A 26,929-nucleotide genomic window follows, 5' to 3' on the forward strand; every position below is an offset into this window, starting at 1 on the left:
TAATGATATGGAGGTTGGAATCAAGAGCTCGATGTCAGTGCTTGCTGATGATTAGGGATGAGCCGAACACCCCCCTGTTCGGTTCGCACCAGAACATGCGAACAGGAAAAAAGTTTGTTCGAACGCGTGAACACCGTTAAAGTCTATGGGACACGAACATGAATAATCAAAAGTGCTAATTTTAAAGGCTTATATGCAAGTTATTGTCATAAAAAGTGTTTGGGGACCTGGGTCCTGCCCCAGGGGACATGGATCAATGCAAAAAAAAAGTTTTAAAAACAGCAGTTTTTTCAGGAGCAGTGATTTTAATAATGCTTAAAGTCAAACAATAAAAGTGTAATATCCCTTTAAATTTCGTAGCTGGGGGGTGTCTATAGTATGCCTGTAAAGGGGCGCATGTTTCCCGTGTTTAGAACAGTCTGACAGCAAAATGACATTTCGAAGGAAAAAACCCATTTAAAACTACTCGCGGCTATTGCATTGCCGACAATACACACAGAAGTTCATTGATAAAAACGGCATGGGAATTCCCCACAGGGGAACCCCGAACCAAAATTTTTTAAAAAAATGACGTGGGAGTCCCCCTAAATTCCATACCAGGCCCTTCAGGTCTGGTGTGGATATTAAGGGGAACTCCGGCCAAAATTTAAAAAAAAAATGACGTGGGGTTCCCCCTAAATTCCATACCAGACCCTTCAGGTCTGGTATGGATTTTAAGGGGAACCCCGCGGCAAAAAAAAAAAAACAAAAACGGCGTGGGGTCCCCCCAAAAATCCATACCAGACCCTTATCCGAGCACGCAACCTGGCAGGCCGCAGGAAAAGAGGGGGGATGAGAGTGCAGCCCCCCCTCCTGAACCGTACCAGGCTACATGCCCTCAACATTGGGAGGGTGCTTTGGGGTAGCCCCCCAAAACACCTTGTCCCCATGTTGATAAGGACAAGGGCCTCATCCCCACGACCCTGGCCGGTGGTTGTGGGGGTCTGCGGGCGGGGGGCTTATCGGAATCTGGAAGCCCCCTTTAACAAGGGGACCCCCAGATCCCAGCCCCCCCCTGTGTGAAATGGTAAGGGGGTACTTACCCCTACCATTTCACTAAAAAACTGTCAAAAATGTTAAAAATGACAAGAGACAGTTTTTGACAATTCCTTTATTTAAATGCTTCTTCTTTCTTCTATCTTCCTTCATCTTCTTCTTCTGGTTCTTCTGGCTCTTCTGGTTCTTCCTCCGGTGTTCTCATCCAGCATCTTCTCCGCGGCGTCTTCTATCTTCTTCTCCTCGGGCCGCTCCGCACCCATGGCATGGGGGAGGCTCCCGTTCTTCTCTTTGTTTTCTTCTCTTCTTCCTTCTTCTATTCTTCATTTTCTTCTCCGGGCCGCTCTGCATCCATGCTGGCATAGAGGGAGGCTCCCGCTGTGTGACGGCGTCTCCTCGTCTGACGGTTCTTAAATAACAGGGGGCGGGGCCACCCGGTGACCCCGCCCCCCTCTGACGCATGGTGACTTGACGGGACTTCCCTGTGACGTCACGGGGAATGCCACAGGGAAGTCCCGTCATGTCCCGTGCGTCAGAGGGGGCGGAGTCAGCAGGTAGCCACGCCCCCTGTTATTTAAGAACCATCAGACGAGGAGATGCCATCACACAGCGGGAGCCTCCCTCCATGCCAGCATGGATGCGGAGCGGCCCGGAGAAGAAAATGAAGAAGAGAAGAAGAGAAAAAGGAAGAAGAGAAGAAAACGAAGAGAAGAGTGGGAGCCTCCCCACATGCCATGGGTGCGGAGCGGCCTGAGGAGAAGAAGATAGAAGATGCCGCGGAGGAGATGCTGGACGAGAACGCCGGAGGAAGAACCAGAAGAAGAAGAAGATGAAGGAAGATAGAAGAAAGAAGAAGCATTTAAATAAAGGAATTGTCAAAAACTGTCTCTTGTCATTTTTAAAATTTTTGACAGTTTTTTAGTGAAATGGTAGGGGTAAGTACCCCCTTACCATTTCACACAGGGGGGGCCGGGATCTGGGGGTCCCCTTGTTAAAGGGGGCTTCCAGATTCCGATAAGCCCCCCGCCTGCAGACCCCCACAACCACCGGCCAGGGTTGTGGGGATGAGGCCCTTGTCCTCATCAACATGGGGACAAGGTGTTTTGGGGGCTACCCCAAAGCACCCTCCCAATGTTGAGGGCATGTGGCCTGGTACGGTTCAGGAGGGGGGGTACACTCTCGTCCCCCCTCTTTTCCTGCGGCTTGCCAGGTTGCGTGCTCGGATAAGGGTCTGGTATGGATCTTTGGGGGGACCCCATGCCGTTTTTTTTTTTTTTTTGGCGCGGGGTTCCCCTTAAAATCCATACCAGACCTGAAGGGTCTGGTATGGAATTTAGGGGGAACCCCACGTCATTTTTTTTTTAAATTTTGGCCGGGGTTCCCCTTGATATCCATACCAGACCTGAAGGGTCTGGTATGGAATTTAGGGGGACTCCCACGTCATTTTTTTTTTAAATTTTGGTTCGGGGTTCCCCTGTGGGGAATTCCCATGCCGTTTTTATCAATGAACTTCTATATGTATTGTCGGCAATGCAATAGCCGCGAGTAGGTTTAAATGGGTTTTTTCCTTCGAAATGTCATTTTGCTGTCAGACTGTTCTAAACACGGGAAACATGCGCCCCTTTACAGGCATACTATAGACACCCCCCAGCTACGAAATTTAAAGGAATATTACACTTTTATTGTTTGACTTTAAGCATTATTAAAATCACTGCTCCTGAAAAAACAGCCTTTTTAAAACTTTTTTTTGCATTGATCCACGTCCCCTGGGGCAGGACCCGGGTCCCCAAACACTTTTTATGACAATAACTTGCATATAAGCCTTTAAAATTAGCACTTTTGATTTCTCCCATAGACTTTTAAAGGGTGTTCCGCGGCTTTCAAATTTGCCGCCAACACCCCAAATTATTCGCTGTTCGGCGAACTTGTGAACAGCCAATGTTCGAGTCGAACATGAGTTCGACTCGAACTCGAAGCTCATCCCTAATGGAGGACCGAAGGTCTGAGTACCTGGAGGCTGGGGCCACATGTATGACAGGGAGGCTCAAATTGAACACAAATGCTTGATTACAATGTACAAATTTATCAGAGATGACTCCAGAACTCCAGAACAAAAAACTGTTTACTCTAAGGTCCTTGAAGAGGGCATATGGGCATAATTTGAGGTTAGAAGAAAGACCGAAGAAAGTGTCCTTTACTATTAGAGCATTAAACATGTGGAACTCTATCCCCCAGGAAGAGCTTTCAGCTGAGAGTATCAACAGCTTCAAAAACGTTTAGATGTCTTGCTCAAGAAGCAGAATATACAGTGCTGTGAGAAATGTTAGATAATAAAAATCACACACACACCTACATACACATAGTTTGAACTGGATGGCCTTATTATCCGTCCTACCATTGCAACAGGTTGGTTTATACATGCATTCATGCATTTCATTATATACTTTATGATTATTTTGCCAATTCAGAAATTTTTTATTATATACATATTATATTATGTAAATGACACCTGAATGGATTATCTAGGACCTCTAAGGTCACTCATTTCTACCCATGCCATGTCCGCCTTCCGATTATTCCTTGGTCTGGGTTTTTTGGTTGGCTCCACTCCCTCAGCTCCCTTCCCAAGCATATATTGCTGCCATCCTTGGTGAACATGGGCACAGGCACATAGGCCTTGCTGATTGGTGAGTATGGGGTCTTTTCTTTCTCTGTAAGGCCCTTCTTACCGTTTGTCCATTATTTATTTGTGTTTTACATTACCTTTTAGGTCATTCATTTTCAGATATATCCTACATGCATCCACCCCTGAAGAGCGAGTCACATCTCGCAAAACACGTCGGGTGTATTCGATGTTATGTATAACATAAATAATATTCTTATTGTCATGGCACTTCTTTATAGATGTTATGCATACTCGTGTATTTCATATATAATGCACCCCGTCCCGCCGACCGTACGCATATATGCGTACTCGGCATTCCGGGGTTATACCGGGATGATGCCCGCAGCTGCAGGTATCATCCCGGTACCGTTGTTTACAGCGGGCGATCGGCTACCCGTGTATAACAACCGATGCGGCTAAAAGCCGCTCGGCTGTTATACCGGAGGAGAGGGAGGGGACACCCCCCCCTCCCGCCACCTCCCGCCGCTGTTACCGGGCCTCCCGTGCGATCGGGAGGCCCGGTGTCCATTCGGCTGCCTTCGGCGGCTGGGGGCGGGCTGGAACGAAGCTGCGAGCGGCTTCGTTCCAGCCTTCTCATTGTAAACGCGGAAGCGACGTCATGACGTCACTTCCCGTTTACTCGGCTGCCAATGGCGCCGAATTTAAAAAAGTACACAGTATTCAGAATCGCCATTTTCGGCGATCTGAATACTTTGAAGTGTAAAGGAGGGATGGGGGGTCTTTTAGACCCCCCATCCCTCCATAAAGAGTACCTGTCACCACCTATTACTGTCACAAGGGATGTTTACATTGCTTGTGACAGCAATAAAAGTAAAAGTCGCTCCCGCATATGTAAACGGTGTTCAAACCACACATGTGAGGTATCGCCGCGATCGTCAGAGCGAGAGCAATAATTCTAGCCCTAGACCTCCTCTGTAGCTCAAACCTGGTAACCGTAAAAAATTTTTAAAGCGTCGCCTATGGAAATTCATAGGTACCGTAGTTCGTCGCCATTCCACGAGTGCGTGCAATTATAAAGGGTGACATGTTTGGTATCTATTTACTCAGCATAACATCATCTTTCACATTATACAAAAAAATTGGGGTAACTTTACTGTTTGGATTTTTTAAAATTCATGAAAGTGTCACTTTTCCAAAAATTTGCGTTTAAAACACCGCTGCACAAATACTGTGTGATAAAAAATATTGCAACAATCGCCATTTTATTCCCTAGATTCTCTGCTAAAAAAATATATATAATGTTTGGGGGTTCTAAGTAATTTTCTAGCAAAAAATATGGATTTTAACTTGTAAACACCAAATTACAAAAATTGGCTTAGTCATGAAAGGGTTAACCATGTGCAAAATTGTAAAGAAAGATAGGAGTAGCCTCTATGGCAGTGGTTCTCAACTTCGGTCCTCAGGACCCACTAACAGGCCAGGTTTACAAGATAACTGAAATACATCACAGGTGATATCATTTGCTGCTCAGTGATTGCAGTATTCTATTCTGCATCTCCCCAAGGTAATATTTAAAATCTGGCCTGTTGGTGGGTCTTGAGGACTGGAGTTGAGAACCACTGCTCTATGACAATAGTAGTAATAAGGAAGAAGTAAAAAATTGTACCATCATCCAGAAACTTAGAGATAAAGAGGTCGGATGCTTGGTCCCCAACCAAGCCTCCTTAGAGAACAGGAGCAATTGGACTATCTCGGTACAATATAAACTGGGGTAAATTCAGATATGTAAACAGAAATGTAGGAAATTCATTGATGTAAAAAATGTATTAATACAAAACACATGATGAATAATCAAAAACAGATTAAAAGCATGGTAACAATCCAGGTGTATCACCAAGATAATGATCCCCAAATGGGGAAGATCACAGTGGGATAGTAGATCAGGGATAGCATCTCTACTAGCTTCATCATGTCGTATTAATACATTTTTACATCACTTAATTTCCAAAATTTCTGTTTACATATCTGATTTCACCCCAGTTTATATTGTACTGAGATAGTCCAATTGCCCCTATTCTCTACAGCGTACAGCATATTCTACAGCGTTGCCCTTCTCTGGAAGCACACACGACCGGACTTTACAGCATACTTGGTCCGGCGATCTTTCCAACGGACTTTGTAGCGTAGGCCGAACTTACAAACGGACGGACTTGGACACACACGATCACTCCAAAAGTCCGCTGGCGTACAGCACGTATGACAGGACTAGAAAAAGGAAGTTCAAGCCCCACTACACCACCCTTTGGGCTCCTTCTGCTAATCTCGTGTTTATCTCGCGTTAGTAGAAGTTTAGTTAGCAACGATTTGCGTTTTTCACACTTCGGCTTATTTTGATCGTTTTCTGCGGTTCAGTTTGTGCTTGTGAGGTTTGTATCTGGTTTTCAGTGCATGTTGGTCAGTTCGTAACCTGCCTAGCAGGCCGTTCTGGTCCGCTCGTTCCTGATCTTCAGGTCGCTCATCATAGGCCTTGCTGTTCTTCAATGCTTTTGTTCTAAGTTTGTTTGTTTGACCAGCCGACCGTTTTGAAGCCATGATGCGTGGACGTACTCATTCTCGAGTTTGTGCTGCGTGGGGACTTGGTGTTGGAGTTAATACTTTGACCTGAGTCCAGTCCATGAACAGGGTGAGGAGGAGTTCATGGACGAAGAATTGGTTGCGCCAGCGTGACCAATTCTCGCACATGCCTTTGCTCCGTGAGATCCGTGAGAATAATTCTGAGGATTTTTAGGAATTATCTCAGGATGACGGACCCCGTTTTTGAACGTCTGCTGGCTATGCTGACCCCTTATATCTGCAGGCAGGATACCTGAATGAGGCAAGCCATCACTGCAGAGCAGAGGCTAGTTACCACTTTACGTTACTTGGCGACTGGGAGAAGTCTTCAGGACTTGAAGTTCTCAACAGGCATCTCCCCCCAGACTCTGGGGATCATAATCCCAGAGACCTGTTCTGCTATAATTCAGGTCCTGCAGAAGGACTATATGCAGGTAAGTCTGTTATCCTTTAACATTATATGATATATATTTCATGTTTGCTAATGTATTGTCTAAATGTCCTCGTTACATAATTACCATGCTTGGAATATGCTGTGAATGTCCCCGTTATCTTCATGCATGCCTGTTTTTTTTCAATTAATCATTTTTTGCCCTACATGCATATTTACCTTCACTAACCTCCCCACCATGCAATCCTGGGTCCATTTATACCTCTAGCCTATAGTCCCTTTAACAATGTATATTGTCAGCTCCATTGTACTGCTTTCCCCTCCCCCACCCCCTCAAATGTTTCAAAATGTCAGGTGTGTTCTTCTCCCAAATTAGAACCCCTCCCCCACCCCCTCAAATGTTGCCAAATGTCAGGTGTGTTCTTCTCCCAAATTAGAACATACAAATTGATCAATGGTCCATCAGAGGGGGTGAGTAATCTTATAAGTGGGCCTTATGTTTATTTTTGGAAATAACACATATTAAAAATGTTTTAGAATGTTTTTGGGTAATCTTCTAGCAAAGTTATGTTTAAAAGTACTTATATTTTTTTTTCTTGTTTGACTCCACAGTTATCTGCAAACACACAGGAATGGCAGACTGTGGCCTCCCAGTTCGCTGACCATTGGGACTTTCCCAACTGTGTCGGGGCGATTGATGGGAAGCATGTCCGCATTGTGCCACCACCCCATTTGGGGTCTTACTACTATAACTATAAGGGGTTTCATAGTGTAGTATTGATGGCGGTGGTCTCGGCACAATTGGATTTTATGTTCGTGGACGTGGGGAAGAATGGCCGGATGTCCGATGGAGGAATCTTTGCACAGACCGAGTTGTGCCAGCGTCTCCAGACTGGTGGCCTGGGATTTCCACCTGATGACCAGAACTTTGATGGACTCCCCTCAGTTTTCAACGCTGATGAAGCGTTTGCTCTTGGCGAGCACTTGATGAGGTCGTTCCCCCAAAGGTTCCTCACCCCTGAGAGGAGGGTATTTAATTACCGGCTGGCCAGAGAAATAAGTGTTGTGCAGAATGCCTTCGGGATTCTGGCCAGAACATAAATCTGGTGGAATGCAAGATAAATCATGTAATAATGGCTTGCTGCATTCTTTATAATTATTTGAGACGACATTCAGCTACATATATTATCTCAGTTGGGCCTGAGGCCGGACTTAGTGGTGAAGATCCACTCATAGGCCTGGATACTGGCCATACTGGCTTGGCCCCCCAAACCACCCATCAAGTGCGTGACAGATATGTCAATTATTTTAATGGTCGGGGGGGCATTGCAGTGCAACAACAACTTTAATCTTTTAAAAAATAAACACAAATTATTTTGGCAAAAATCTCTTGTTTTTATTCTTGTTTGCATTTAGTTTTGTCTGTCTCCTAGTGCACTTGTAGTGGCAAGTGCATTTCCCTTTAGTTAATAAGGCCCTTTGTCACTGTAAACACACAAAAAATTAAGAAACTGTTATTGATAAATAATAAGCCACACACATTGTAGTAGTAAAAACATTTTACTGTGCGCACATTGAAAGGTGCATATTGTTTTAACGTGTTTAGGTTTTTTTTTTTTTTAGGAACAATATTTTTTTTTGTTTTTGTTTTTTTTTTAGTTTAGGCATATTTGTAAAAAATATATTTTGTTTACAAAATTAGGCTTGACAACAGGGTTTTTAAAAACATAATACAAAAGAAATAACAGGAACTTACAAAGTTCAACATGTCAAAAATGGTGCTGGTGATGTCACCCATGTAAAAACAAAATTTAGCAGATGCACACAAATTGGGAGTAAAAAAGGTTCAAGTCAACACGTGCTATCTCCCATCATGGGGGAGCAATGGACGTGGTTTGTGTGTGCAATCCCTTTGTTCCTCTCACAAATTAACATTATTCTGATGAAGGGGTTGCAAACACAAAACAAGTACATTGATATCCCCTGATGGAAGATAGCACATGATGACACACCATGTGCATCTGCTACATTTTCATAATACTATTTCACACATTAAAACATTTGAAAAATGAAAAACTTGACAATGAAATGAAGAACATGATTGATGTTTTTAGGCAAAAAGTTATTAGATTCTGCCCAAAACATCAATCATGTTCTTCATTTCCTGTTGCATGCTGTCCAGCCGATTTCTCATGCTGTCAATTTTTTCACGCATTCGATCAATTTGCCCATTCCACAACATTATCTGCCCAATCAGTCTTTGTGCACTGTCTGTGCTAAATGGCTCCGCCGCTTGCCCTTCCACAACCAGAACATCACCTAAAATGTGTGGATAACAAATTTTAGAAAAATATGCACGACTAAATAGATTAACTTAAGCTGGGGTGTCAGTCACTCACTTGGTGGGGTGCAAATATCGCACACTTCCTCCACCTCTCCTTCCTCAAGCTCGTCGGGTGGGCGTGGTCTTGGGCTGGGGTAATTCCTGCTTCAGGCTGGTGACTTGGGGGGGTCCTGGGATCCTCAGACTGTTGTCTGAGTCTTTTCTCCCCTATGAGAATTAAACAAAAGGTATACTTAAAACACAGTGATATTTCAGTCCTGAAAAAGGAATATGAAACGTTGCTTAGAAGTTGCCATTTTGTTCCCCCCAAATTTTTGAAGACAGGATTAAAATTCACTCTAACCAAAAATGCAAAACAATACACATTTTCATGCAAGTTTCACAGATGCAGACACCTCAAGTATCCCTTGGAGCCCCTATGTGTATTACCCTCAAAAATTTTCTCTGGTGTCACATAGTACACTAGTGCTCCTGAGTCCAGATGTGGAAACAGCTGCTGTGTCCTGTCCTTACATTACACTGAATCATTTTTTAAGAAGCATTCTAGTTTCAAACACATCTACACAACATTCCCACATTTTTTGGAATACGACAAATTATCAAGACCTAAATGTATGTAGAACCCTGTATCATCCTATTTCTAGCAAAACAAACGTCATTTTCTTATTATCATATGTAGTTTCAAAAGAACGGTCTTTACGAACGATGCTGTATAAACGAAAAGCATATGGATCAGCATGCAAGTTAAGTATCTCAATAGGAACACACAACAAGTACTTACTTTTTTTAATCATCTTCTTGATTCGCCAATATTGTTCAGGCTCCCTAGTTTTGAGGTCAGACCACCGCTTTCTCAATTGTTCTTTAGCCCATTTTATGCCAAATTTTTGTTCAAGAGCGGTGACAACTGAGGACATTATTTTGTCCTTCTGCATATTGGGTCGGGTGTACGGTCCTTTTTTGGCATCATAGTCCTCCCTTCTCAATATGGACACCCTCTCCACCATCTCTTCAAAGGCCACGTTGGTGGCCTTATATCTCCTCCTGGATCTGGATGGCTGCGGCTCCGGGCTTTCCTCCGTGCTAGTTCCAGATAATCTCTCCGCCATCTTTCTCTATATACTGCCACTGCGCAGCGAAGAGTGAAGGGGCGGGAAAGAATCATACTAAAGAACGTCAGGGGCGGGCAACGCAGGCTTAGCATGACATATGCGCAGTGTATATAAAGCTGTTACGCTGGCCTACGTATGTCCGAGTGGAAGTAGCGAGCATCAGAAACGAAGGTAAGATTTAAACGTGGGTGTGTGTTTGGTGCATGTGTTTGGTGTGTGTGTGTGTGTGTGTGTGTGTGTATGTGTACCCTAGATTCTGCAGAAAATAATACTGGGAGTTTGGACTGACAATACAGTTTTTATCTTGTGTCTTGTCTTTCAGCAAAAATGAATCCCTTTAAAGAGGAAGAATTTTTGTCATGTTTTATTGAGCTGTATCAAGAGAACAGAAACCTGTGGGAGGTCAAGCACCCATTGTATTTTATTAGACATGTAAGGAAGGCAACACTGGGGACACTTTTGGAATTTGTCAAGACTCGAGTCCCCCAGGCAGACCTTAAGTTTTTGGACAATAAAATTGGTATCTTGCGCAATATGTACAGGCGGGAACACAAGAAGATCCAGGATTCCCTCAGATCAGGAGCAGCAGCAGACCAGTTTTATGTCCCCAAGCTGTGGTACTACCAAAAACTGTGATTTCTGGATGACCAGAGAGAAGCAAGGCAATCACTTTTGACCCTTCCCTCCAGCCTTCCCTCCACCTCCACCCTTCCCTCCACCCCAGCTGAGGCATCCCAGGAAGAACTGGGCCCTTTCATCCTTGATGAAGTGGATGCGACCAGCTTCAGCCAGGTATACTTTTTTGTGAATTTGGGATTGTGTACATATTAATGATGTAAACTGAAAAATGTTTTAAGTGCTTCACAAAAAATGATTTCATCACAATTATTAATATGTATACATATCACTAGACAGTAGTGGCCAAAAATGTACTTCAAATATTGGTGATCAGCTAGAATAATGGTGGGGTCAAAAAGATAGCCTTTTCTATTTGTTTAGAATTATATTTGAAAGTCATGAGCTGAAAATTGTGTGTGATTGAGGAAGCAAAAATTACAACTATGTCCCTTTTTTTTACCCAGGATGAGCTCAGCCAGGAGGAGGCCGTGCCCAGTGGTATAGAGGAGGAGGCCTTGCCCCCCTTGCCGGCGGCGTTCAGGGACATCCCCGGACGTTTCCGCTCACTGCGCATGCGCGGGGCCCCGCGCGTGCCACGTGATGCGGGTGCGTCACGCATTTGCGACGGTGATGACGTCAGTGGACGGGGCGTTCGCTCGCCCTGAACGCCGAGGAGATCACACGAGGCCGCCCTGCGGCCGCCATGCCCCCGGGCTCGGTCCCCCCGGAGCGGTCTTATTAGTGGAATACTGGCACCTGCTACCAATCAACCCATGTGGAGTCCCGCCCTAATATTAGGGGCTTATATACACTTCCACATCCTTCTTTTATCACTCTGAACACTTTCTGTCCAGCTGACGGTCTCTCCTGCGGCTTCACATTGTAAGTACACTATTTTGTTTTACGTCATTGCACTTTTGTTGCCCCATAACATAACATTTGGTTTATTACAATGACCATTAAATACTCAAATGTATACAATATTTTTTATTATTTTATTTTTTTATTTTTTTATTTTACTTTATACTTTCAGACTTGCCAAATGGTAACCTGGACAGGCGTTTATTCAGCCAGTTCTAGGCAGTGACCAATCCCGGGTCAGGTCATACCTAAGTGCAAGCATACCGGGCAACATAGTGTGGTTTCTGCACTGCTTTTACCTTGTTTATTAGGTAACATACTTGGCACACCTCATTATTCTCTTTCCCCACCTGTGGGCACTTGTTCACCCGGTTTTCACATTCATTATTTTTAGATGGTTTTTGTTTCTCACTCTTTTGCGTGTTCACCTTTCACACATACCTGTTGTCCACATCAGGGATTCACGTCCTTGGTTCCTACAACTTTTTTCACTTCTCAGTGTTATTTCTCATTAATCACATTTCCTATTTCATTTACACTTTTCTACAGGGTTGAGGTACTAATTTGTAATCTATTACTCCCTCCTTGATTCTGTTATTTCTCTTACCATAGTGTGCACTCCGCCATATCTCTCGTATTAAAATAGGTACCTTAAAACCATAAGTATGGTATACATATGTGTGTGTGCACACACATATGTACATGTCTGTGCGGATTTTTTTTTTTTTTTTTACGCACAGACACATACACCCAGTACGCACAGGCCACGGCCAATGTAATGGGTGGATATAGGTAGCTATGGTTTTTTATAACCAAGCAGATACAAACATATATACACTTTTTGCACTTCTTAGACCTTATGTTGGAGTGCACACCAATACATAATATACATTGTCTCTATCTTTGTTATTCTTCTCTCCCTGGGTTGTTGCTGCAGGTGTCTTCCCTATCTGACCGGCTGGGTGGTCTGCGCATAGGGGGTGCCTTACAGTGTGACCTCTTGTAAGCCACATCCTTTTGGGATCCTCCCCTGGGAATGGGGGCTGCGGCGGTGATGCCATGAGACCTCCGGGGGAAGGCGAACGGGCAATCTTTTGATTTTAAAGGGATCTACCCAACAAGAAGCTCCTGGGCTTAGGACACTCATTATTGGGTAAATATGCTGTATTGATATGCTATGTACTTGTTTCCAATATACACTAATTTTTTTGACACATGTATTTCTTGATATAATTTTAGCAAATTGACCTTTGAAGAAGACCTGGAATATATAGGTCGAAACGCGTCAGGTCCATAATTTTGCCACAAGTCAAACGCACATGCCAAGTTGTCATGAACATATATATACAGAGTATGTGTTGAGTGTCATGTATTGGTAAACATCCTATGTGAGCTCATTCTTTTTAACCAGTGTGTTGAAGTTTTTTGTACAATAAAGATACATTTTTACGTATTGGCCTCTCTACCCTTCCCTTTTTTTTTGCTGCCTAAAAACCCCAATTGGGGAATTCGTCTCTCTCTTTTTTGTTTCAATCATCAGGGGTGAGCAGCACTCTTCTTTCTTCCCTGTGTCCCCTCTCTTTCATTTATGGAATGTATATGGCCACCAGGTTGCTAGAACCTGAAAAGAAGCAACGCCTCCTCTGTGAGGGGCTTATTTTTTTTAGGCCTTTCAGAAGGGGTTGAGAGGGGAGCTTACTCCAACAAGCTATATTGCAGATGAATCCACTCCTCCTGCTACGCCTCCTCCTCCTCCTGCCCCAAGTACACCACCAGAGGCACAGCCTCTAAGGAAGGCTGCAGAGAAGCATGGAGGGAAGGCTGCAGGGAAGAGTCGAAGGTGATTGCCTGGCTTCTGTCCGGTCTGACAGAAGATGCAGATTGGGTTCCCTAGTCACAAGATACCAATTTTATTTTCCAAGAACTTGATGTGTGTCCTGGGGGACAAAAGGCTTCACACATTCCTAAAGTGTCTCCAGTGTTGCCTTCCTCATTTATGTTTTTCTAAAAATAAATGGATATTTTCTTTACCTTGCATTATTGACTATGTGTTTTGATTCAAAAAGCACATTTTGTTTGTGAGTAGGCAAGTACATGTCAAAAAGACTTTTGCAATTCAAGTGCAAAGTACAAGTGCAAAGTGCACTTTATAAATTGCACTGCAAGTGCACTTGTTGGAAGTGCAGTAGCTGTAAATCTGAGGGGAAGATCTGAAATGAGGGGAAGCTCTGCTGATTTTATCATCCAATCATGTGCAAGGTTATTGTGGTAACTTGAAACTCCAAAAAATAAATAAATAAATAAATAAATAAACTAACAGTTTTGAGAATTTAGCACACATTGTAAAATAGATATTGATTAAATATAAAAATACTAAAGATGAGTCCAAAAAATAATTTTATACATTATTTCTGGAGATCTGGCTTTTAAAAACTACAATATTAGTCATGGCATGAGGATACATCATGAAGAAAGTAGTTTGTGAGAACTCTGTGTGAATATAAGCAGCAAAACAACTTCATTCCTCTCGCATTATAAAGAAAAAAAGAATGCGCTGTATTAAAAGATCACAGAAGAGGAATGTGCTTGCTTCAATACGAAGGCTAGTTTTACCAGACCGAGTGCTTCTGTCTTGTACTTGCTTCAGAGCATGTTTTGGTCCATCGGACTAGCACACAGACGACCAGTTTTGGTCCGTCGGACAGATTTGAAACATGTTTCATTTCTAGGTCCATCAAATTTTTGAGAAAACAAAGTCTGCTGGAACCCACACACGATCAAATTGTCCGACAGACTGCGGTTCGCCGGACCAAGTATGCCGTTAAGTCCGGTCGTGTGTACGCGGCATAAGGAGGCTTGGTTGGAGACCAAGTGTCCAAACTCTTTAGTTCTATGTGCAAAATTGTATCGGCTTTGCCTTTGTTTATGCTACTCTTTCATGTGTGATCATTTCCACAATAAATGTTTTTACTGTATTTAGATTTGTTAATTTCATCGGCCAATTGTGCATACCTCATATAAAGTCCCAAAGGGCGATACCTATGTTTTTACTGGATGGACCGTTGTCTTTTTTTTACCTTATAAACCATGTAACTGTCCCTTAAAGTGTAAGCCCCCATTTATATGGGGCACAGACATTCATCTCCCATGCAGGGCCATCTTTTACCCATGAGGGGATGCACAGCTGTGGCATGCATCCCTGGGCCAGTGTCTCATTCATTTTTATTGGGACATGCGGCTGCATGGGCACAGCCACTGTTTCCTAATAAAACATTGCAGGTGCGTGTGGGTTTCGGGTTCCCAAACGCATACTGTGGTGAGAGATCTGAACCCACCTACTATATTAGGACACAGCAGCTATGCCCATGCAGCTGTGTGTCCCAGTAGAAATGAATGGCACGCTGGCACGGGGATGCAAGCAACGAATGCGGGGGGTGCTTCCCCCTACTGGTAAAAGACAGCCATGTATGGGTGACGCATGTCTGCTCCTCGTGTGAATGGACCCTAATTAGTAAAGAAAAAAGCATCTTTATAAACAATTTACGGTTCAGCATTCTTCTTACCTGTGACTGGGTTTCTTTTAAAAGACTGAATACTTCATTTACTAAAACAGTGTTATCATAATCTTTGGCAGATGCATCTGTTAATACCAAAATGAAAGATTTCTTTGGTGAGTTCTCCAAAGCCAGCTTCAGTCCTTCCATAGCCAGTTCTGGACAGTCGCCCCCTCCCTGGGCCACAAGGCTATTGAAGAAATTAGCAAACTCATCTTTGGAATATGTTACCCTGACAGGGCCAACATCTAAGAAAAAAATACAAGGTATAGCAAAAAAGAGCGATTAGATACTGACTTTTTTCCCCATAAAATTCTCATAATTAAAAAAAAAAAGCTACAAATAAAGTCATTTAGTGAACTGTACTTGTCATTCTTAAAACAAATCTCTACTAATATCTATTTAATTTACAGTAATTATTAAAGTGTATGCAAAGACATTCCTTATTTTTAGTTTTTAATTTTGGAGTTGGGAATTGTTGGACTCCCTGTTTGACTTTTATCCCCAGATCTATATTGTCTGTATGTAATGTTTCCTATAGATATATGGAGGGGTATAGACAAGTGGTTTCTGAATATTCAAAGGTTTGGATAATTAAAGTGCTTCCTCTATGATATCCATCGGGGCAGATTTACTAAAACTGGTGCACTCAGAATCTGGTGTAGTTGTGCATGGTAGCCAATCAGCTTCTAACTTCAGCGTGTTCAATTAAAGCTAAATTACAACTTTTTATTAAAAGCCTTGTGCGCTGATCTGAAATAAAAATAAGCAATCTCCTGAGTGATTTACTGATCCTTTAGCTAAGTGCAACAAACAATCAAAAACATAATGAAGTGAATAAAATATCCATTAATTAATATCCAAAAACATTCGTGATAAACTTGTTTATTACAAAATCATAAATAAAATTAAAAAAAAAACAGCATAAGGCCTTTTCTCCCAGGTGCTTGAAAGATGACACTTATACAATGTTTACAAGTCCACCATGATAAGGTGCTTCCACCAAAAAACAATGCAATTCTTGCTCCCCAGTGCTTGAAAATTGTGATTGGTCACTCCAAATTCCAGCCACCATCCAAACAACTCTAGGTGCACTACGCTCTCACCTTCATGCTATGAACTGTTATGCCCCGTACACACGGTCGGATTTTCCGATGGAAAATGTCCGATCGGAGCGTGTTGTCGGAAATTCCGACCGTGTGTGGGCTCCATCGGACATTTTCCATCGTATTTTCCGACACACAAAGTTGGAGAGCAGGAGATAAAATTTTCCGACAACAAAATCCGTTGTCGGAAATTCCGATCGTGTGTACACAAATCCGACGGACAAAGTGCCACGCATGCTCAGAATAAATAAAGAGATGAAAGCTATTGGCCACTGCCCGGTTTATAGTCCCAACGTACATGTTTTACGTCACCGCGTTTAGAACGATCGGATTTTCCGACAACTTTGTGTGACCGTGTGTATGCAAGACAAGTTTGAGCCAACATCCGTCGGAAAAAATCCTAGGATTTTGTTGTCGGAATGTCCGAACAAAGTCCGACCGTGTGTACGGGGCATAAGGCCACAATTGTGGTTTGGTTAATCAATAGGTTTGGTCCACTATATGCCCCTTTTGATCTTCCTCCTCCTTTGGTGGATTGCACTATCTCCGCAATATAGCGCAAATAAACAGAGAGTATCTCATCGTGCAGTATATTAAAAACCTTCTTAATTTATTAAAAATTCATCACTCAACTCACATTGTAAACATCTTGTGCATTTGCATAAAATTAGAATCAAATCTGTGGTAAAAACCAATGATAAAATTAGCCCAAGCTCACCATATTCCAGGTCACGGAGACACCTGAAGTTACGTCACAGGCTCTTACCAACACGTTGCGTCACTAGTCACGTGACTTCCTCAGGGTGGGAGCAGAGTGACGAGCATTGGGTATATGTAGCGCTGGATTCTTGTGAGATCACCATTGTAACATCTTACAAGCTAAAACAGTCCACACATGGCTTGCAATTCAATTTACATTGACCCTAATGACACTGCCCCTCACATTGCATCCCTAGCAAAGATTCTAGATGTGGAGTAAAAAATGAAAAAAATGCCTTTAGAATCACTTTAATTTTCTGACTAAAGTTCCACTTCCTGCTTCTTCCCTATTTACTGCAGAGGGGAACGGAGTGTGGGCAGGGATCACACAATTCTTTTCCTCTCGAGTCACCACCCACATGAAGGCCCAGAAAAACCCACAGTAACCCTTAGACCCGCCCACTCTGCTACAAGTTACTCCTATAGCCCACCCTGAAACTAAAAAGGCTCAAAGCATGATGGGACATGTAGTATCATGACTGGTAAAGCACGGAGACAGGAAGTCAGAGAACTTAGAAATTCAGCCAGGAGAAGGAGTGACATCACAGGCATAGAAACCTGCTGTATACAGCTAAAGGAGGAAAGATACAGATAAACAGACAGTGGGGTTGTGATTAATGCACAATGCATCTGTTGTTTTGGGAAGGAAAAGCTGTAGTTCTTCTTTAAGCTTTGACAATAAAACCTGGAAGCCGATTGGTTTCTGTGCAGAGCTGCACCAGATTTTGCACTCTCCGACTTTAGTAAACACCCTCATCGTTTTGATATAAGGTCATTTTTTTAGGTTAAGGTTGTACACCGTTTAATTGGATCTTTACTCTAAACTAAGTTTCATATTGTCCTGCCTCCTCCCCCCCTCTCAGAATTGGATATTTGTTCAATTTTTCATTTGAGAACTTTTTTGTGCTTCTGCATTTTTTCCCCTCTCGGATTCTGTGCATGCACAGATGTGCGACAGAACTTTGGGTCCCGAGGGAACCCTGTGGCACATCTGTGCACATGTGGGCTTCCTTAAACATCTGTACATGTGTGGGTTTCTCCTTGCAGATGCACTGATTTGTGTTATTTAAATTGACTATTTTTACATCTTTTTTCATTTAACTTTTCTTTTCTTTCACCTTTATTGCTCTATTAAGGGCCCCCATGTGATATTATGGTGACAGGTACTCTTTATAGATACATCAGGGGTCTATTAGACCGCCAATGTCTCCCCTGCCCTTCAAAGCAGCTATTCAAGTACATAAAGTGCTTGATTAGCTGCTTCCCTGGTTGCTCCAGCCTGGAAATCATTATCACTTCTGGCTTCATTTGTCACAGTAGAGATGGAATTGGGGGAACAGATGTTCCTCCTTCTCCTCTGTGTTCACCGATCCTGGCTGTTTACTGTGGCCTTGGGTACCCTGGAGTAATGGGAGAGCCCAGGAACCATTGCAGGTGGCAGCAAGAGGGGGACAGTCATTTGCAGCAATGTATAAGAGATTGGACAGCTGGGCAGGGAGAAGTTGGCAATCCCTGGCCTGCAAAATACCCCCTGGGTATATCTATTAAGAGCTCAAGTTTTAGTAGAGTGTAACAGTTTTTTTAAAAGGCATTCCATTTAAAATGAATGTTTAATTTTGCTTTTGTATGTGCTAATAAACTGAGTTTCACTCTTCCTTTGACAGAACAGAGAGTCTCACTTCATTTGTCGCTTTTCCAAAACTGTAGGAGTAATTAAATAGAGTTGTCTGAGAGTCCCCAGCACCACATCCCTGAGATTCAGTTGTGGCTGGTGCTGGAGGATTTGGGGGGGGCATTGGCGGGCCCTCCCAGGTCTGCACTCACCCTACGGCAGACTCCTCCAGCTGTGATGGCTCCCTTGGACTTTCCGACACCGCAGCTTCTGTCTTCACCCGGTCTTCTTTCCGGGTTCTGGGACTTCCTGTCCTGATTGGCCGGGAAGCCACTGGTATTTGCTCATATCGCAGGGTGAGAAGGCTCAGGGCGCAGTGCTCTGCGGCTCAAGGACAATATAAAACTGACCAATTGGGGCCTCGGGATGTGGTCACGTGCCTGTGAGTGGGTGACAGGCCTGGTAGAAACCTGTTGGTTTGGCTCCCCGCACAGTGCACAACCACACAGACGGTGTGGGCTGGGGGAGAATGCACGGCGAGTTGGGGGGGTGTGCACTGCGCCCCTTGTGGACCACCCACCACTGCTGAGATTGGAAGTGTATAGGAGGAGCAAAGACGGAATTTTGAAGGTGCCAAACACAATTGAATATATAAAACAGTAAAAACTTTTAGGAACAATTAAAACAATGAAAATTTAATTTAAAACCAACATGAAATATCCATATCCATCCAGCTTACACAGTGATTATGCACTAACTTCATCTTTATATGTTTCACCACACTATGGCTTCTTCAGGAGACTCTGCTGCATAAAAATCACTGCGTCATAGCACTGGAGTTCATCTAAACCCACACTATGGATAAAGCACCAGGAGCATAATCAAAATGATTTCGGTTCACCACAGGGAGGGACCATCCATGTCGGCCACATAAAGGGTAAGTTCACCTTTGTACAGTTTTTTTATTTTTTCAAAATTCCAGCTCCCCTAAGCACCAATATAGCATTCATGTACTTTTTTTGCAAACACATCAAAGATTTACATTAAATCTACAGTCACTTACTTTTCTTGTCCTAATCCATATTTCCAGATTTTTCATTAGTAATGTCTTTCTTCCTGATCAGACTTCAGGTCATGACACAGGAAGGAGCTGACCAGCTGACCTAATTAGCACACACCCTGCATCATCCACCCACCCATTCCCAGGTGCAAGTTTTTTTTAAATGAATTTAGAAAAAAAAAGTGTACAAAGGTGAATTCACCCTTTAAAGTAATAGGTAGAAGCATCCACAGTAGATCAAGTGGATCCATAGAGTCTACTATACCCCCCAAAAAATGTTTAGATTTGGAAGGAGACAAAATGATGAGTGCCCCAGATGTAAGGTGTCAGGAGATCTGATCCATTTGGTGTGGAAGTGTCCTAAGCTATTTAGATACTGGACCGAGATAGTAGCTAGGATAAATAAAACTTTTGAGATCACACTAGAACCGGAGGTCAAGACTTGCCTATTAGGAAGCTTAGAGGAAGGTAGAGTCCCATCCGGTGCCATCGAAGTAGTGTTGAGACGCCTGTTTCAGGCGAGAAAATTAATAGCACAGAAATGGCAGGCACAGTCTCCCCCGACAGTGGAGAACTGGGTTGAGACCATTAATTCAATGGTTTGGAGTGAGAGGGCGACATGTATTAGGCAGGGTAATAGCAGTAAGTTTGTAAGAATGTGGAGCCCTCGGCTGGTTGAGATGGGGTGCCCCCTATAAGGGGATGGCGAGAGATTCTCTCTAGTTCCTTGCCACCCCCTCGTTTTTGCTTTTCACCTTTATGAGGCCCTGGATGCTTTTCTCTTTTACACTTTTCCTGCCCAAGGAGAAGGCTTCCACCTTCTCCATTGGCCATATAACTATCAGAAGTACATGCACAACTAATGATTGGGTGGTGTGAGGGTGGGAGGGGGGAGTAGGTTGAGAGGGAGGGAGAGGGAAGATAAAGTAATAACAATCTTGTTTTTTGTACTATGATATGTTATATGATATTTTATGATGTTGTATGTTCTTCTTTTGATATTTGAAGAATAATAAAAATAAGGATAATTAAAAAAAAAAAAGATCAAGTGGGGTCAATTAAGCCGAACTGTCACTAAGGCACTGCAACATGGGATCAAGCATAAAGAAGCCCATAGAAGAAGGCAAAGGATCCCCAAACTTTAACATACATAATAACGTAGCAGGCTGGATTTGTGAATCCCTCCTGGGACAAGGCCAAGTTAAGATTAATTAAATCCAATATGGGGGGTATGGCTCAAAGTCAGAGAGGGGAACCATATTACTCGATATTTAACTTTGCAGCATCTTTCAAAAACGTATAGCTGACCATTACCAGTTTAAAGCAAAGATGAAAATTGTTTATTAAAAGTTGCTTTAACCTGACCAAAATATTTTTATTTCTTTTCATCCAGGCCTCAGGAAACAGCCTCATCACATAGCACAACCCTGTCTGGATAGGCAGTAGACCTGATTTGTCTCTGCTGAAATTAGGTAGCACTTACAAGACTTGTCCCTTCCCCACCCTGTAACTGTACAATGAAAGAAGAATTGACACACTGGTAAGCTCATCTCCCCATTACTCTGCTCTCTACTTCTATCAGCAAGCTCCTCACCCTGAAGCACAGCTGATTGGCTTCTTATGCTGCTTCTCCCTCTCAAAGTCTGAGCTCTGCTTTACAGTGACTGCAAAGTGACTGATGGCAAATCAAATTCAGACACTTACATTACTTGCATTTACCCAGTTGCCGCCTGCCAACCGTCAAATGACCGTGGGGCGGTGCGGCCCTCGTTCTGGGACGTCGTCCCAGAACGGCCACTCTCGGGTGCCCACAGGGGCACACAGCGCGGTGATAGCGGCTCTTTAACTATGTGATCAGCTGTGTCCAATCACAGTCGGTCACATATAAACACGGAGATGCCGTAATCGGCGCTCCTCGCCTCACACTGATAGAGTGTGTGGCGAGGAGAGCCGATCAGGGGCATCTCCTCGCAGGTGGCGACAAAACATGTAATCAGGGCACTGATCATCAGTGCCCTGATTATATTATAGCGCCAACAATGTCACCAATCAGTGCCCACCATTGCCCACCAGTGCCCGCCAGTGCCAGCAATCAGTGCCCACCCCTGCCCACAAGTGACACCAATCAGTGCCCATTAGTAATGCCAGTCAGTGCTGGCTATCAGTGCCGCCTATCAGTGCTGCCCATCAATGCCCATCACTGCTGTCCATCAATGCCCATCAGTGTCGCCCATCAGTGTCACCCATCAATGCCCATCAGTGCCCATCAGTACCGCCTATCCGTGCCACCTATCAGTGCCCACCAATGCCGCCTATCAGTGCCCACCAGTGCCGCCTATCAGTGCCAATCAGTGCCACCTATTAGTGCCAATCGGTGCCACCTAACAGTGCCCATCAGAGCCGCCTATCAGTGCTCATCAGTGCTACATATCAGTGCCACCTATATAAGTGTGGCATATTAGTGCCTCCTCATCAGGGCCACCTAATCAGTGCCCATAAGTGCCGCCTCATCAGTGCCCATAAGTGCCACCTCATCAATGCCCACCAGTTCATCCTATCAGTGCCCATCAGTGCTGCCTCATCAGCACACATCAGTGTAGGAGAAAAATTACTTAGTTAGTAAATTTAACTGACGGAAACTAAGTAAAAAAAATAGATTTTTCAATTTTTTGGTCTATTTTTTTTTTGTAAAAAATAAAAAACCCAGCAGTGATTAAATACAAATCAAAAGAAAGCTCTATTTGTGTGAAGAAAATTATAAAAATTTAATTTGGGTACAGTGTAGCGTGACTGCGCAATTGTCTTTCAAAGTGCGACAGCGCTAAAAGCTGAAAAATGGCCTGGGCAAGAAGGGGGTGTAAGTGCCCTGTAGGTAAGTGGTTAATGAGGTGTTAATGAATATAGAGTTTTTTGCCTTTTTATATCTGCCCCAAAGTTCAGACTTAAATAACAGTTTTAGGCTGAAAAGTACCACCATATTTACATAGGACAGCTTTATGTATTAAAATGGTTATTACATGGGTCGTTGTATTCCACCATAGTGTATTGTCTGATTCCACAGGGGTATCTTGCAATTATACGATCTAGAAGCCAATTATTCACCAACTTCAGTTGATACATATCATCCCACATTGATCCTGTTGTGTCCACAAGATAGGTAAGAGAAGATCCTGAAAGAAATGGTCACCATAATCAGGTTAGTATAATGAAAGCTTTATGGTTGCAGTGAATGACTGCACAGACTTATTTACTCTATTAAACATTTTTGAGGTTCATTTGATAGCACTGTACAAAGAGCAGTGAGTAAGTAGTATATGAAAACATTAAAGATAGATGACTGTAATTTACATCACTTTGTTATTATTTGTCTTATAACTGCTAAAAAATACTTATTGATCTTGTTATAAACCATGTAAACTTAAAATGTACAGGGGGGAATTCATAAAGTGGGTCATATACACCATTTAAAATTCTGTTGGGTGCCCCACCAAAATTGTCAGTGCTTGCACCTGATGCATATGCCTGTCAGAGACAGGTACATGAATCTACAGAGACATTGTATAGTATCCATCACACTCCTCACAGGCTCATAGTTGGGGTAGGGTGCCGTAGTGAATTGGTAGATGGCACCACCATGCAATCATAAGAAAATAAGGATGTCCACCAGTACACCTTGGTGATGTCTGTTGCTTTATGTCACTTGTGTCAAACACAAGGCCTGCTGGCCGAATCCGGCCCACAAGGCCACTTCTTGTGGACCTTGCACCTCTCCTGCAGCTGTGGCACCCCCCTCCTCTCTGTCCCATCTTGTCTTAGTAGCTGACAGCAGAGAGGAGAGCAGAACTCCTCTGTCAGATCCTGCGTTTCACTGTTCAGCCATGGAGAGGCTCGTCTCTGCTCCCCCTGCCTCAGCAGTTAACAGCAGAGAGGAGGAAAGAACTCCCTCTATGGACCCTTTGCCTCTCTGTGCAGTTGCAGCACCCCCATGGTCTCCGCCTCCCCTGGTCTCAACATTCAGCAGACTCTGGTAGCTGACTCCAATCCTCCTCTGGTGCCCCTCCAGACCCTGCACCTTCTGCTTCCCAGCCTCTTCCCGGCAGTAGCACAAGGTAGGTGTAGGGGGGTGCACTGTGATGTAAGGAAGGGTGGGGAACTCTTCACTCACTTCTAATGGTTGAGGTAAGCTCTTGATATCTGATATAAAGGGGTGGGGTGCTCTTGACATCCAGTCTTAAAGTCTTAAAGATACAACTTGCCCTTTGATCCCACTTTTCCTATGATTGCATGGCAGTGCCATTCACCAAGGTGTGCTGGTGAAGAACCCTCTTTTCTTATGATTGCATAGTGGTACCATCCACCAAGGTGTGCTGGTGAAGATCCCTCTTTTCTTATGATTGCATGGTGGTACCATCCACCAAGGTGTACTGGTGAAGATCCCTCTTTTCTTATGATTGCATGGTGGTACCATCCACCAAGGTGTGCTGGTAAAGATCCCTCTTTTCTTATTATTGAATGGTGGTACCATCCACCTAGGTTTTCTAGTGAAGATCCCTCTTTTTTTATGATTGCATAGTAGTACCATCCACCAAGGTGTGCTGGTGAAGATCATTTTATTTTACTAAGATTGCATGGTGGAGCCATTTACCAAGATGTGCTGGTGAAGATCCTTATTTTCCTAGGTATGTAAATCTACTGGAGCCCGGTTTTAATGTCAGAGTGCCCATACTGGACACTCCTTCTTCAGTGCACTCCCTCACTTGCACCAATCACACAGACAGGCACATAGCCAATGATTTTTGTAGTGCAGCACGCACTGCCTAATGGTGAACTGAGAGACTAGTTCTCCATCAGGCCCACCTTGCTGTTGATTGACAGCACATGGCTGTGAGCAGATCCAAAGCTGCAACCTAGTGACTTAAATAAAAATCCAGTTGGGCTCTAACTGGCTGAGAGTCCTTACTTTATGACTTCCCCGCCAGTGTTTTTTATATGGTTCTATCCTCCAGAATCTCAAATGAGTGGGGTCTTTATTGTGGTGTGTGGCAAAATGTTTGAAAACACTATGTTTGTCGAATCCTTTAATAATATTCTGTACATGTTCTTTAATGCGTACTTTCAGGGGTCTTTTCGTGTGACCTATATATTGTAGCCCACACCTACATTCAAAAGCATAGACTGCTCCTTCTGTATTACAACCAATGAAGTCATTAACCTCATCGGTATTGCCTGTGCTGGTGAATGTGAACGTACATTTCTTTTCAACTGGGCGTTTCGTTTTAGTACATGCAAAGCACCTTTACATGGGAAAAAAACCCTTTCCTGTATAGAATGTAAATCCCCTCGAGGGTGGATCAGGGATACTTTTGACAATCTTATCTCATATCATGGAAGCTCTTTTATATATAAATTTAGGGTTGTGAGGTAAAAGTTCTTGGAGATGTCTATCTGTTAGCAGTACTAGCTAATTCTGTTCACCTTTCCATTAAATAAAGATGTCATCAATATATCTTTTAAAGATGAAGTCATCTACAGGCCACTACACTGGGTACAAATTTTGCTCCCACTATAACTTTTGTGAACACAATTAGCTGGTATAGTTCTTAGAAAAACTGAATAACAACCTTAGAAATATTAGACTAACTTGGGATATTAGTAAAAAGACCATATCTTTCCTAGATAGAACAAAATGCCCGGTTGAAAAGAAATTTACGTTCACATCTACCAGCACGGGTAATACCTATGAGGTTAATAACTACACAAGAGGGGTGTAAACTTAGTTCAAAAACACATTTTAAAAATGTAAATAAGAACAACTATCTCTCATTTGAGAGCTATTACCATCAAAATTGCTTTATGTGTCCATCTGGGAGGATTTCTACTGCTACTGATTTATTTAAAGGAGATATATCCTGAGAAGCATCCACCAGGACACCAGGCTCCATACATATTGCCATCCATAAGCAATTCCTAGGCAGTAGCGGCCCGTCCATAGGGGGAGCCTGGGCGCCGCCCCCCCCCCCTCCAGGCAGCAAAAAAAAAAGAAAAATCAAAAAAAAAAAAATTTTTTTTTTACTACTGGCCCTTTAAAAAAAAAAAAAAAGAAAAAAAAAGGTCCTTAAGTGCACTGTGTTCGGACGCCGGATACAGTGCGACGCCAGACACAGTGCACTTATAGGAAGCGCCACGTCTATGCAATCACGAGATTGCAAACGTGGCGCTGCATTTGCATTAAGCCCGCCTTGGGGCGTTTTCTGAAGCGCCAAGTAGCTTCCGCCCGGTCATAGTAATACATACTACAGGCGCCGGGCGGAAGCTACTTGGCACTTCAGATTTGATTGACATCTGCCCTGAGTCAGATGTCACTTCCTGCCTCTCTCTTTCTTTGCGCCTGAGAGAGGAAACAGGAAGAATGCTGCTGCCAGTGTGAGGAGGAGGACACCGCAGGAGACCCAAGGTAAGTACCGCTGTGTGGTGAATGGGGGGGACACCTGCTGTGGGGGGCTCTGATGGGGGACACATGCTGTGGGGGGCTCTGATGGGGGACACATGCTGTGGGGGGACTCTGATGGGGGACACCTGCTGTGGGGGGCTCTGATGGGGACACCTGCTGTGGGGGGCTCTGATGGGGGACACCTGCTGTGGGGGGCTCTGATGGGGGACACATGCTGTGGGGGGCTCTGATGGGGGACACCTGCTGTGGGGGGCTCTGATTGGGGACACATGCTGTGGGGGGCTCTGATGGGGGACACATGCTGTGGGGGGCTCTGATGGGGGACACATGCTGTGGGGGGCTCTGATGGGGGACACATGCTGTGGGGGGCTCTGATGGGGGACACATGCTGTGGGGGGTTCTGATGCGGACACATGCTGTGGGGGGCCCTGATGGGGGACACATGCTGTGGGGGCTCTGATGGGGGACACCTGCTGTGGGGGGCTGTGATGGGGGACACATGCTGTGGGGGGCTCTGATGGGGGACACATGCTGTGGGGGGCTCTGATGGGGACACCTGCTGTGGGGGGCTCTGATGGGGACACCTGCTGTGGGGGGCTCTGATGGGGACACCTGCTGTGGGGGGACTCTGATTGAGACACCTGCTTTGGGGGACACCTGCTCTTGGGGGCTCTGATGGGGGACACCTGCTGTGGGGGGCTCTGATGGGGGACACCTGCTGTGGGGGGCTCTGATAGGGGACACCTGCTGTGGGGGGACTTTGATGGGGGACACCTGCTGTGGGGGG

The 26,929-nt window shown here is 44.0% G+C and overlaps 1 protein-coding gene across 1 annotated transcript in view; it reads right to left on the bottom strand.

Annotated features, from left to right (window-relative positions):
* Window positions 1-26,929, bottom strand: part of LOC141139167 (uromodulin-like) — a 135,634-nt gene that overhangs the window by 98,285 nt on the left and 10,420 nt on the right. The window contains exons 2-3 of the mRNA XM_073625058.1: window positions 22,709-22,861; window positions 15,164-15,402 (exon numbers count right to left, since the gene is read on the bottom strand). Of these exons, the coding sequence (XP_073481159.1) occupies window positions 15,164-15,402; window positions 22,709-22,823 (354 nt within the window). The 5' untranslated portion in view covers window positions 22,824-22,861. The remainder of the gene's footprint in view (window positions 1-15,163; window positions 15,403-22,708; window positions 22,862-26,929) is intronic.

The sequence above is a fragment of the Aquarana catesbeiana genome, linkage group LG04, assembly GCF_042186555.1.
Source record: "Aquarana catesbeiana isolate 2022-GZ linkage group LG04, ASM4218655v1, whole genome shotgun sequence".
Classification (NCBI taxonomy): Eukaryota; Metazoa; Chordata; class Amphibia; order Anura; family Ranidae; genus Aquarana; species Aquarana catesbeiana.